This window comes from Castanea sativa, chromosome 10 (genome assembly GCF_040712315.1).
Source record: "Castanea sativa cultivar Marrone di Chiusa Pesio chromosome 10, ASM4071231v1".
Classification (NCBI taxonomy): domain Eukaryota; kingdom Viridiplantae; phylum Streptophyta; class Magnoliopsida; order Fagales; family Fagaceae; genus Castanea; species Castanea sativa.
Genome location: NC_134022.1, coordinates 19,038,648 through 19,051,129, shown reverse-complemented (window position 1 = coordinate 19,051,129; position 12,482 = coordinate 19,038,648). Strand labels below are relative to the sequence as shown.

Here is a 12,482-nt window from a genome sequence, read left to right as displayed (position 1 = left end):
AGTGTTGATGGAACATATATTCTCAAGATAGCATTCATAATCTCTTAACGAAGATACAAAATATTCACTTGAGATAAGTTTAATGGGTTTATTATTCAGAGAGTTAGGCCTAACCACTTTAGTAAGGAGTTACTAAAGTATATATATTTATGGAATTGGATTTCATAAATATATAATGAATAACTTAAAGGATTAAACCGAGTACTCAAGAATAAGATGTAATTTACAAAGTAGCAGTCTACATTCATGACTTTGTATTACTACGAATATTTTATGAAGGAGTTGCATGTACAATAAAGTCTTAGGATATAATTTATAAATAAGGCCTAGAGTGCAACTATATTTATATAGTGATATTAAATATAATTAATAGTAATTTTGGACTTGTCAAGAGTTGACAGAAAAGCCCAAGGCCCATTGGAGCTAGTGTTTTATTGGTCCCTTTTAGTCCTACTACAAGCCACACAATTAAGCCCAATTGGAAAGGCCCAAAAGGTCAGCTCAATTAGATAATCAGTTAGATATAAAGGGAGAAACATACAGAATTTTCTGTAGAGAATTGGAAGAACACTATTGCGAAGTAGTGTAAGAAGTGTGAGTCACTATTTGACATTCTCCTCTAGAACTGATTGAGAGACCACACATCTTGGGCATTAGTGGAATTGGAGTGAAGATTGAAAGTGTTCCCAAGTGCTTCTGATCTTCGGTTTTGAAATTCACCACTCTAAGGTACACTCTCTTGTTCTCAAATTCTAAAACTTATATAGTACATGTTAACTTTTATGAATGAAGTAGATCCGTTATTTTTTTCGCTGCGTATATGCATATTTCCTTCAATTAAAAATGTGTTTTTTGTTTTTTAAGAAAAATATAATCAACCATGTTAACTTTTCTAATTATCAATAAAATCATTAGTTGCAACTAAGGTTATCAGGATTGAGATCCTACACGGGATTGGTGAGAGGGTTCAAGGATCGGATTGTAGCATTGGCATGAGGATTGTAAGATCCTACTTTCTAATTGAAAAGAAAAATAAAAAAAATACTCATAATTATAATTCATAACATATATTTAAAGAAACATTGAAAAAAAAGTAATTTTTGACACAAATTAGTGAAATTACTAATAAAGTACCAAGTTACAATCACTACAAGAAAAAACCTTATTGAAACAAAATTTGTTGTAACAATAAACTTCAAATTGTTGCAATAACCCCTCTATTGCAACGAAAAAATTTCATTGCCAACTGTCGCGATAAAATATGTGGCAATAGACTATTGCAACAAAAATTTCGTTGCAATAGAGTTTTGTTGCAATAAAATATTTTTATTATTATTAAAAATACTTTATTGCAACAAAAAAATTGTTGCTTTAATTTGTTGCAACAAAATTTTTGTTGCAATAGGTTACCGCAACAGTACAATTGATCATTATAAACAATATTATCGTCATTATTAGGACCCACATGACTCACATCATCCATTAGATAATCATCAAAATCTCTTAATATTACATTTGGGCATTCGTTCACTTTATTTTCATTGACATCACCAAACTCAAATTCATCACTAATAGTAGAACTTCTTTTATCATTTTCACCTAGCCAAAAAAAAAGAATGGAAGTTTATATTTAAAGTTTTATCAATTTGGGCTAAGGCCATGAGCTAATCTATTTATTACTATTTTTTATATCAATTTGGGGCATTTGGGCTTCATTTGGATGCCCAAATTTATTTTTTTTTTAAATTTTCTTTTATATCACAGGATCTTTAGTATCGCTATGGAATCGGGATCCTATAAGATCCTAAGATTCGAATCGGGATCCCACACAGATTTGATCTTAGTAAAGATCTTAGTGAAATCTAGAACAGTTTAAGGATTTGAATCAAGATATTGATAACCATGATAGCAACATCCCTCTTTTTTTCTTTTTCTTTTTTTGCCAAAAGGTGAGAAAGCCATTTAGCCCATAACAAAAATAAATGAATCTTACATTAGGAAAACTGTACACTATTCCTTACTAGGTGATTATTATCAAATGCAACAAAACTAACCTCTAATTATTGTAAACATATTGTTTGACGGTTCAGAGTGGGATATACTCTTAAAACTTATAAAATGAGTGAGCATAAGGCTAGGTGGGCTTTAAAGTTTAAACACACTTTTTATAATCTGTGTGGGTTTTTCTTTTCTTTTTTGGAACAATGTGCGCCTTGGATTTATATTTTATATCATTTATTTACCTTTTTTTTTTTAACTAATCATTTCCTTTACCTATAATAATAAATAATCACCACACACCCTTGGTGCGATGGTCACTCCACAAGTATAAATGCTTGTGAGGTGTGGGGGGTAAAAGTTAGGGTTCAAATCTCCGAGAAAGAACTTCACACACATATACTCTTAGATTAGACTAGAGTAGAATTTTTATCTTGTATAAAAAATAATAATAATAGATATGTGATTATCAAGAATATTGTTTAAGGATTGTTTAGGCATAATTTATTTGCATTTTAATTCTTGTTTTCCTTAAAAAAAACTAAAAATAAAGGGTTCAAAGTGGAAATACATTTTAATAATTTTTGTAAACATAATGTAAGATTGATCTAAAGAAGTAAATAAGGCGAGCAATTAACTAACTGATTGATGAGACATACTTGGGTTGGAAAATCTGAGAAATCTATTTTGATCATTGGATTTTGTATATGGAGGAAATCATGCTTATAGTCAAAAAACTTAAGTCCATTATAATGCTAAGTCACAAAATAACATACAAGCAACATGTGAAACATTATCCCTCAAAAGAAATTGGCATCAGATTGGATGCTATTGTAAACATTATCCTCCAATTTCCCAAGGGGCTTTGTGAACAATTGGATGCTATTGTGAGGCACTTTTGGTGAAATCCAAAATCTGATGCGGGGTTTTATTCTTCTCCTATTGCTTGGGCTTCATTATGTTGGCCTTTTAAAGAGGGTGGATTGGGATTTAGAAAGTTTTGGGAATTTAACTAAGCTCTGTTATCTAAACTCGCATGGTAGCTCCTAACAGGTAAAGACTGTCTTTGTATAAATCTCCTTCGAGCAAAATATAAAGTAAGAAACAATTGGCTTAACCATAAAGCCTCTGGTAGTATTTCTCCGGTTTGGAAAAGCTTAGAGGGTATAAAACAGCTCATCGCTCAAGGCGCGTGTATTATGATTGGAAGTGGGGAATCTGTTTGTATATGGGAAGATCCTTGGATCCCAGATCACCCTCACTTTCAGCCAAATTTGCATGAGAATGCCTCTATGGATGGAGCTATAGTTGTATCACAACACCTAAATCATAGCAAGACACAGTGGGATATATCCAAATTGAGGTCTATTTTTGATGATGCAACGGTATCCTCAATTTGCCGAATCCCTTTACCTCTTAACGTTCGTTCCGATAAATGGATATGGACCAAATCAGTGTCTGGAGAGCTATATCTGTTAAGTCAGCTTATTGGCTTAGTAGAAGCTCTAACCCTCCTCCAAACCAAGACTTGTTGAGAGGCCAAATTTGGAAGACTAGAATCCATGAAAGACTAAAGATAGTTTTATGGAGAGTGGCTGCAAATTGTCTCCCCACTGAGGATCAAAGGCTGAGGTATGATGCCAATGCAGACACCAGTTGCCACCTATGTAATACTGGGCAAGAATCAACTATCCACCTTTTTATTAATTGTCCATTAGCTAGAGCATTATGGTTTAATAGTCAATGGGGCATAAGGATTGATAACTGGGGCATAAGGATTGATAACGTCGAGCTGTCTACCCCAGCCCAATTTAACCATTTTTTGCTTAATCCTCCTTTCCAGGAGACTAGAGAGGACCTGCTTCTTTTTGGTGCCTTACTTTGTGATTTGATTTGGAGACTAAGGAATGAGGCTCTATTTGAGGGAAGAGTGGCCAGTTATGAAGATTTAAGAGTCAAAATCATTAGATTGTTTGCAAAGCATCGTAAAGCCAGACCCTCTCCTCAGATACGAGGCAGTAGAGTTCCAGCTAAACAGTTGAAACCTAGGAATGGCTCTCTCAAAATAAATGTCGACGCTGCTGCAGGCGCCCATCATTCTGTTGTTGCTGTCATAGCTAGGGACTGGAGAGGGGAGTCGGTATTTGCTTGCTCCAAAATAGTGAACACCACCCTCCCTCTCCAGACAAAAGCAGAGGCTCTTATATGGGCTTTGCAACTTGCTAAGCCATTAAAATCAGCACCAATCATATTAGAATGCGACTCTCAGGTATGCTACAAATCAATCACAGGACAAGGCATGGACATCCCGTGAACTATTAAGAATGTCATTCAAAGTTCAAAATATCTAGCCTCCAAATTCCCTTTTTTGTTTTTTAGGTGGGTCCCTAAAGAAGTTAAGAGCATCCACAATAGTGGTGCTATTTTTTTAGTTATTTGGCACTACAAAAAATTACTTTATCTATTTTTCCTACTCACTTTACAAAACATCTAGCAGTAGTAGATCTATTTTAGCTTTCAACACAATAAAATAATATAAACATCACAATAAAATAATATAAACATCACAATAAAATAATATATCCACTACAATAAACAACAATCACAACCACTGCAACCGCTACCGCCCCCATTGTCGCCGCCGCCGCCACCACCGACTATTCCACCACCACCGCTGCCAAACTAACATTTATATCAAAACTTAAAATACTTAGAAGTATAACAATAAAACATGATTATATATAAATACTTAATTTGACATGCAGCTTAATCCCACTGATAAAGAAAACAACAAATTCATTTTTGAGAATCTCAAAACCAAACTAACAATTTCTCATTAAAACTAGAATTCATGATTCAAGTTTGTTTGTAAGAATTTCGAAATCAAAAAATCAATTCCTCATAAATTAATTCCAAAGATTCACCAATCAAATATTCATCATACAGATGCTTGAATTCACGAATCAAGTTTGTTCGCCACAATTATGAATCAAAAAAACAATTCCTCATTAAAAATTAAAAAAACACTAAGAAGATTCACCAAGCAATCACTCTGACACACACTAATACTCATCAAACAGATACTTGAATTCACGAATCAAGTTTGTTCGCCACAATTGCAAATCAAACAAACAATTCGTCATTAGAAAAATAAAAAAACACTAAGAATATTTCACCAATCAATCATTCCACACACATTGATACTCAATTTGACATGCAGATTAACCTCAATTCATTACAACCAACTATTATTTGGTCACCAAGAAGCTCAATTCTAGTCCCCCCAAAAAAAAGGGAATTCTCATTCACAAAAGTTTAAAATTCTCATCCCACATTTTCCCAGTAGCCAAACACAACCCCAGATCAACCATTCCCAACACCCCCAAAACCCCAGATCTACCTAAATCAACACCCAAAACAAAAACCATTTCATCACGAACTACCTACAACACATTGCACACAGCAACAGCAGTAGCAGTAGCAATTTCCCATTGATCTCACTCAGCACAATTCAAATTCACGCAATACAAGATCAGAGTGAACAAACAAACTCCACCATTTTAATCACGAATTTAAAAATACCTAAACCACATATCTTTTCTCGTGCGTCGAAGGCGTGGATCAGCAGCGTGGATCGGAGGCGTGGGTTGGAGGCGAGGATCGGCGGCTTGGGGCTTGGGTCAGCTTGGGACTTCGACAGAGTGGGTCAGCGGTGGGCAGGTGACGATGAGGCCAGCGGCAGTGAGACAGAGAGGTGAGAGTTCAGAGGGAGTTGAGACACGGGTTGGAGAGTTCAGAGGGAGTTGAGAGTGGGAACGAGAGTGAGGCACGATTGGATAAAAAAATAAATAAAAAATCAACAAACAAATAGTATTTTAATTGGGTGGAGAATAAAAAAGTTTTTTTTTTTTTTAGCTCTAAGTTACATGCACAGGCTATATAGTTGTGCACTGTAGCAAGATAAATAAAATATAGGCGAAACTACACTGTTGGTCCTTAAAGTTTACCCTGTGTGAGCAATTGGTCTCTCAAGTTTGAAACGAGCACAATTAGTCCCTTAAGTTTTAAAACTGAGTTGTATTGGTCATTTTACTAATTGCTGTTAACGATGTTACTTATGTGACTAACAGAATAATGACTTGGCATTTTTTTAATGATGTGGCATGTTTTTAATTAAAAAAATTACAAACTAAATTTACATGTGGGAAAAAAAAATTTCTGGTTAAATTAAAAAAATTACTTTCTCTCTCTCTCTCTCAAGAAAACACCATGCCTTCTCTCTCTTTCTTCTCTCTCGGGATTTTGTTTTCCATTTCCTCTTTCAGGTACTCACTCACTCACTTACTCTTTCAATAAATTTCCAAATCACAAATCCACGAAATTTTTTCACACTTTTCCAATTCCTACTACTTCTTAGAATGTTGAAGGATTTCAAATTCTTGCGCCAGAATTCCGGCAAGAGCGAGGAGATCGAGAATGTGCCTGTAAACCTTAAGGATTCAGCGCCGATTCAAAGCGGCACCGACTCATCGAAGCCTCCGCTCAACGCAATCCAAGAACCGGTTCAAAACCCTAAGCAAGAGAGTAAGGTTGAGAGGACTCCGACGAAGGCGAACAAGGGTAGAAGCTCTGACCATTCGTTGCCGCTTCGAACTCCGGACAAGCACGGCATTGGCGTTTCAGTGAAGCAACGGTTCAAGTGGGCTTAAAAGCACGAAGCCGGTTCAGTTCACGACGATGAGGGAGGGAGTAGTTTGGTTCAAGTGAGAGGTGGAGTTGGGAATGGGGGTTTGGTGAGTATGACGCCTCGGGCGAGCCGGACGGTGGGAAGGACTAATTCGAGTTATTCAGAGAGCAATTCGACTCAGAGCACGCCGACTAAGAGTGTTAGTAAGCCTCCGAGTTCAGGGTTTCGGAGTAGGGGGCTTGATGGAAGTGTTGGTGGTGGTGCTCGTGCCAAGAACTTTGCTGCATTGTATAAAGGATTGCATTGTATAAAAACTTTTTCTGGATAAATTAAAAAAATTATTTTTTCCCACGTATAAATTTATTTTGTAATTTTTTTAATTAAAAATATGTCATGTCATTAAAAAAATGCCAAGTCATTATTCTGTTAGCCATATAAGTAACACCGTTAACAGTAGTTAGTAAAATGACCAATACAACTCAATTTTAAAACTTAAGGGACTAATTGTGCTCGCTTCAAACTTGAGGGACCAATTGCGCACACAGGGTAAACTTCAGGAACCAATAGTGTAATTTCGCCTAAAATATACTAGCTTCATCCCACGCGTAAAGCACGTGCAATTTAGTGGATAAAGTAATTTGAAAATTAATAGGAGATGAAGCTTTTTTTTAGTGGTCTTATTTTGTAGACAAAAAAATTGTGTTTTTTTTATTTTATATATATAATTTTTATTTTGAAAATCTAATTTATAACTGGATAAAGTAATTTGAAAATTTACAGGAAGTGATCTTATTTTTTAGGCAATGTTTTAGTGGGAGTTAGAGTTACATTTTTACCAAATTGTCCTGTAATTTTATCTCTACTTAAGCATAGAGGTATAGGGGCATTTTTGAACTAAAAAATGAAGAATCCAAACAAGAGAAACCTCTTAAATAATAGTATAGATACCTATACCTTCACTGTTGCAACACTCTTTTTAATATATAGTAGTGCTAAAAATACCTCTTTAGCATTTTAGCACCACTATTGCTAGTGCTTGCGGCTCACTCTCTTGCTAAATGGAGTTTGATGTATAGTTTGTTTGGTTCTTTTGACTTTGGTAACTGCCCTTCCTCTTTTGTTAAGGTTTTCAGAAGGGAGGCTGGGTGCCTTGTTGTTTAAAGGTGTTTTCTCTTTGAATAAAATTATTCATTCATAAAAAATAAAAATAAAAATGTGGGTATGGCGATAGCTTTTCAACCACGATCCTGCCATTGGAAGTGGAACAACTCATGCTTTTTCTGTTCCTACTACGGTTTAAAGACTCAAACCTCTACCAAGAACGCACTATATAACTGGTATATGATCCGAGAATTTTGACGCATAAATTTTATTCCAACCTTGAAAGGTAAAAAGATAGTACCAAAATGGCACCTGTCTTGTCTGTCTATAAAAACAAAAACAAAAAAAACCCAAACCCAAACCCAAACCCAAAAGCAGAATCCCTCCAAAACCCCTCACCTTCTTCAACAACAACCACAACCAGACCCATTAAACTTTTTAAATCCAAGCCGTTATCTAAAACCCAAAAGCAGGAAAAAAAAAAAAAAAAAGTTTCTCTCTAATGGAACAGCTTCGCCGACTCTATAATACCCATGTAAAGCTTTTGGCTTTTGACCTCCTCTCTCTCACCCAAACCCCTTCTCATTCTCCCTCAGACCCCATTTCCTTTTCTCGCAGAGGCACCTTTTTTTTCCGTGCCGAGACCGTCGGCACCATCACCTCCCGGGAACTCAAACCCAACAAATTCCTTAAATTCACTGTTGATGATGGCACCGGCTGCATTGTCTGCGTCCTCTGGCTCAACCACCTTGTGTCGCCTTACTTCTCCCGCTGCAGCCCGCCAAGTGTTCGACTAACTGCCCAAATGGCGAGTCGTTTCGCGGCAGAGGTTAGGCTTGGGGTAGTGGCAAGAGTACGTGGGAGGATCACAAGTTACCGTGGCGCGGTGCAAATCACGGTGTCGGATGTCGTGGTGGAGAGGGACCCCAATGTGGAGACATTGCATTGGTTGGAATGTATGAGTTTGGCAAGCAAGTGTTACGATGTTAGGCCCTCTTAGAAAGTAGTGGTTATTCATTTCAATGTGTTCTTGAATTTGGTGTAATGGGTTTTAATTTTTAATTTGATTTTAACATGAAAAGTTTGAGTTACATGTGTAGTTTGTTCAAAGAATTAGTTCTTAAAATTTTCCATTTGGGTTTCATTTTTAAGCCTGGTTTACGAGTCTTATTGAACCTATTGATAATTATTTACCATTTCAACTTTTAGAATGTTATCAGGTTTTAAGCATAATCCAATAGAATCTAGCTAGGAATTATGATCATTGGTATTGATGATGTATGAAAACTCACCAATTGTCACGTGGTCCTCACTTTACTCAAAACAACACCTGCACAACAACAGACAAGACCAACAAAGAGCATCGGTGTGGTGCCGGCCAAAAACCCTCCGAAGGTTAAGTTAGAACTTTTTTTCTCCTTTTCAACCCTAAAGTGTTAGAGCTGAAGTGAATTATGCGTACCTTGGTTTATGAGGGTTTTGGGGTATATATAGTAACATGGATCCGAAATAAGCGCCTTGGTGAGGAAGTACTTTCCTTGTAGGAGAGTAATTTGTGGATTTTATGTATCATCTAGAGCCCTTTTCTTTATAAGAATCTTCTTGACTAAGGCCAAACGTGTAGCGCAAGAATTTTCCTTATATGCACGTACATGGCGGACAAAACAAGCTATGGATGACGGTTGGGTTATCCCCTTCAGCTTTTACTTCCTAAGGTCGTCAGCCTACGTATGTCTTTGATAAGGTCGTCAACCTACGTATGCCACTAGCAAGGTCGTCAGCCTATGTATGCCACCAGCAAGGTCGTCAGCATAGGACCTCCAACTTTGACTCCGTCATCTTTTCTTCCTTCAGCCCAACGCCGTCAAACATGAGGTGTAGCCACAAACGTCAAAAGGAGACGTTTTATTGACAAGAGCTGATGGGCTTGCTACTCCCATCAGCCTTCTTAAGGTATTAGTAACTTGTAAAATCACCCTCATCAGGTATGAATCTCTATCTTGGGCAGTGCTAACATGAATTTCAACTTATAGTTGAAATTCTTTATTATATATGCATTATTGTGTCTGCGTCTCTTAGAGGTGGTATCCACGTTAGCACTTTGACAGGTCCCTACCAAGATGATGGTTGAGACTTTAAAGAAATCTGGATATGTGTTTCTATTTTTTTTTATAAATAAATTGAATTTGTTTATTTTGAGAAACTTTGAGTAATATTTAAAAGATACAGATGGGTATGTAAAGAAGTAAAAAACGGAAAAGAATAACTATGGACGTTGAGCTCTCTACGCCAACCCAACGCAGCAGTGAAGAAGAAGACGAACTCAACCGCAGTGTTAAGAAATTTAAGGAAAGTAATGGAGCAACAAGCTTCTCGCAACCAAGGAAAATTGTTAGTTACAAAGATAGCCTTGTGGGAGACATTCCTGGAGCTTATGAACAAGCTCTCCGATTTGACAAAGTTTGGGAGGAGTATGAATCAGACACTGAGCTGGAACCTTTGGTGGAGGGTATGGCTGAAGTGAAATTATCTATGGAAACTAAGGCTCGCATTAGGGCGCCGTGGTCCATGGCATTGATAGTGAAAGTGTACGGTAGATCAGTTGGCTTCAACTATCTCACTTTCAAAATCAATGCGTTATGGTCACCGAAGACGAAGATGGATTGTGTAAATTTGGGTCGTGATTTTTTCCTAATCAGGTTTAGTAGTAGGGAGGATTATGACCATGTACTTCGTGGAGGTCCGTGGTTCATCAGGGAGCATTTTCTAGCTATCATGCCGTGGGAATCGTATTTCAAAGCCTCTGAAGCAAAGCTTTCCTCAGTTGCAGTGTGGGTAAGGCTTCTAGAGTTGCCAATTGAATTTTACGACGCTTCGGTCTTAAAAGAGATAGGAAGCGTGATTAGACTTGTTCTACGCATAGACTCTTATACAGCCTCAGAAACCAAAGGTGGCTACGCAAGGCTTTGTGTTCAAATAAACTTGGAGAAACCCCTTATCACTTCTATCCAAGTGGGAAGGATGGTGCAACATATAATGTATGAAGGTGTGTCTTCTCTCTGCTTCAGCTGTGGTCGTCTTGGCCATAAAAAGGAAAATTGTAGCTTCCAACTAAAGCAAATAGTCAAGGAGAATACTAGACAAGAAGAGCAGAGGATTAATGAGGGGTTGGCTGCCTCAAAGCCCAATGATCCCAGTGATGGGGCTCAGTCCGAATCAAACTATGGCCCATGGATGGTTGTTACTAGGAAAAGAAGTGTGAGATAGGGACGTCCAAATGGGCAGTCTAAACCAAATCAGATGAGTCAAATTAAAACTAAGGGTAATTCCGACCTTTCACAAGAGCATCATTATGAGAGAGTAGAAGCAGGAAAAAATCTTGAGATATCACATCCCATTGACTCGGTAGACCCTATAGTTGATACCACACATTTTGCTGTAGCCCAATTTCCGCAAAAAATCCTTGAGATGGGAGCAGAGTGTATGGTGGAAGATAGCTTAAAAGCTTCGAGTAGTGGGACGCTATAGAGGATGCGATAGAGCGATGGGAACAAAAGTAAAAATTTGCAAAACATTAAATCTAAAGGCAGCAATAGGTTCGTGGTTAAAACTTCAAAAATATTGAAGGGGTCTAGGCTTCAAAAACGTCCTTTGTTCAGCTTTGGGAACAAGAGTGATCTACAACAAAACTCAAAAAATTTAGAAACGCAGGTTGGTGAGAATCAAACTGAGAATGGAGGGGCTTTTGAGCGGGTTGACCCCACGGCCTCTAATGGGCAATCTGGTATAGGGGCAGAGTAGTAAAGATTCCAAACAAGGTAATTGCCCAAATCCAAGCAGCGCCAACAGAAACTCTGGGATGGTTCGAAGAAGAGCTGGGACTAGCGTGGAAGCTTCTCTTTCCCCTAACTCTAGCAAGCATTCGAATTGGAGACCTCCCATTGGATCACAGGGCGTGGAATTTCACACCAAACCCGTGGTGGAAATTTCTCACGGACACTCCGGAGATTTCCTAGGAAGCAGCAGAGGAGTTGAGCAAGCAACGACGGCCATCAGTCGTGCCTCATTGGGACGAATCCGGATGGATTATTCAGGAAAGGAAGCTAATGGACTTCTGGGGGATGGCTACGGCCCACATGGGGAACCACCCAACATTGAAACTAATTCAACTCATGGCACCAGTGCAGAGGTGTGACGTGTTACTGTGCTGCAAGGAGGAGATTGTGAGTATTCTAAAGTACATGATAATATGGAAGCCAGAATGAGCAGCTTCCAAAAGCCTTTTGAGGAGGATGGGATGGAGTATGGTGGAGTCAGCGACAATGAGTACTAATCCACCTGAAATTGAGGTACCTCTAAGCCAATTTGTTAAAATGAATATCTTATTTTGGAATTGTAGAGGAGCTCTTAATGCTGATTTCAAAAGAAGAATTTTTGAAATGACTATAAATCACGCCCTTCTATTTTGGTTGTGATGGAGACGGGGGTTGGTGGAGGCAGAGCCAAAAAAATAATAGACGACTTGCCTTTTGACGGACACATTGCCACGGATACAATTGGCTATGCCGAGGGTTTATGGATACTCTGGAAAACAGAGGATGTGGATGTTTCGCCCCTTTCAACCACTGAGCAGGAAATTCATGCCTCTATTAAGGTGCGTTCTTCTAATCTAACCTAGCTTATGTCTGCAATTTAC

The 12,482-nt window shown here is 37.8% G+C and overlaps 2 protein-coding genes and 1 long non-coding RNA gene across 3 annotated transcripts; 2 read left to right on the top strand and 1 right to left on the bottom strand.

Moving 5' to 3' along the window:
* The first annotated feature begins 3,433 nt into the window (after positions 1-3,433).
* LOC142612167 (uncharacterized) lies at positions 3,434-4,312 on the top strand. The gene has a single exon (XM_075784283.1). The coding sequence runs from the start codon at positions 3,434-3,436 to the stop codon at positions 4,310-4,312; it is 879 nt and encodes a 292-aa protein (XP_075640398.1).
* A 217-nt stretch (positions 4,313-4,529) lies between these two features.
* On the bottom strand, positions 4,530-5,853 carry LOC142613991 (uncharacterized). Its single transcript, XR_012840338.1, has 2 exons — positions 5,581-5,853; positions 4,530-4,680 (listed from the first exon to the last, which is right to left on the bottom strand). It is a non-coding gene; the product is annotated as an uncharacterized LOC142613991 (long non-coding RNA).
* Positions 5,854-7,937: 2,084 nt separating this feature from the next.
* On the top strand, positions 7,938-8,856 carry LOC142614171 (CST complex subunit STN1). The gene has a single exon (XM_075786715.1). The coding sequence runs from the start codon at positions 8,289-8,291 to the stop codon at positions 8,784-8,786; it is 498 nt and encodes a 165-aa protein (XP_075642830.1). The 5' UTR covers positions 7,938-8,288; the 3' UTR covers positions 8,787-8,856.
* Positions 8,857-12,482: the final 3,626 nt, after the last annotated feature.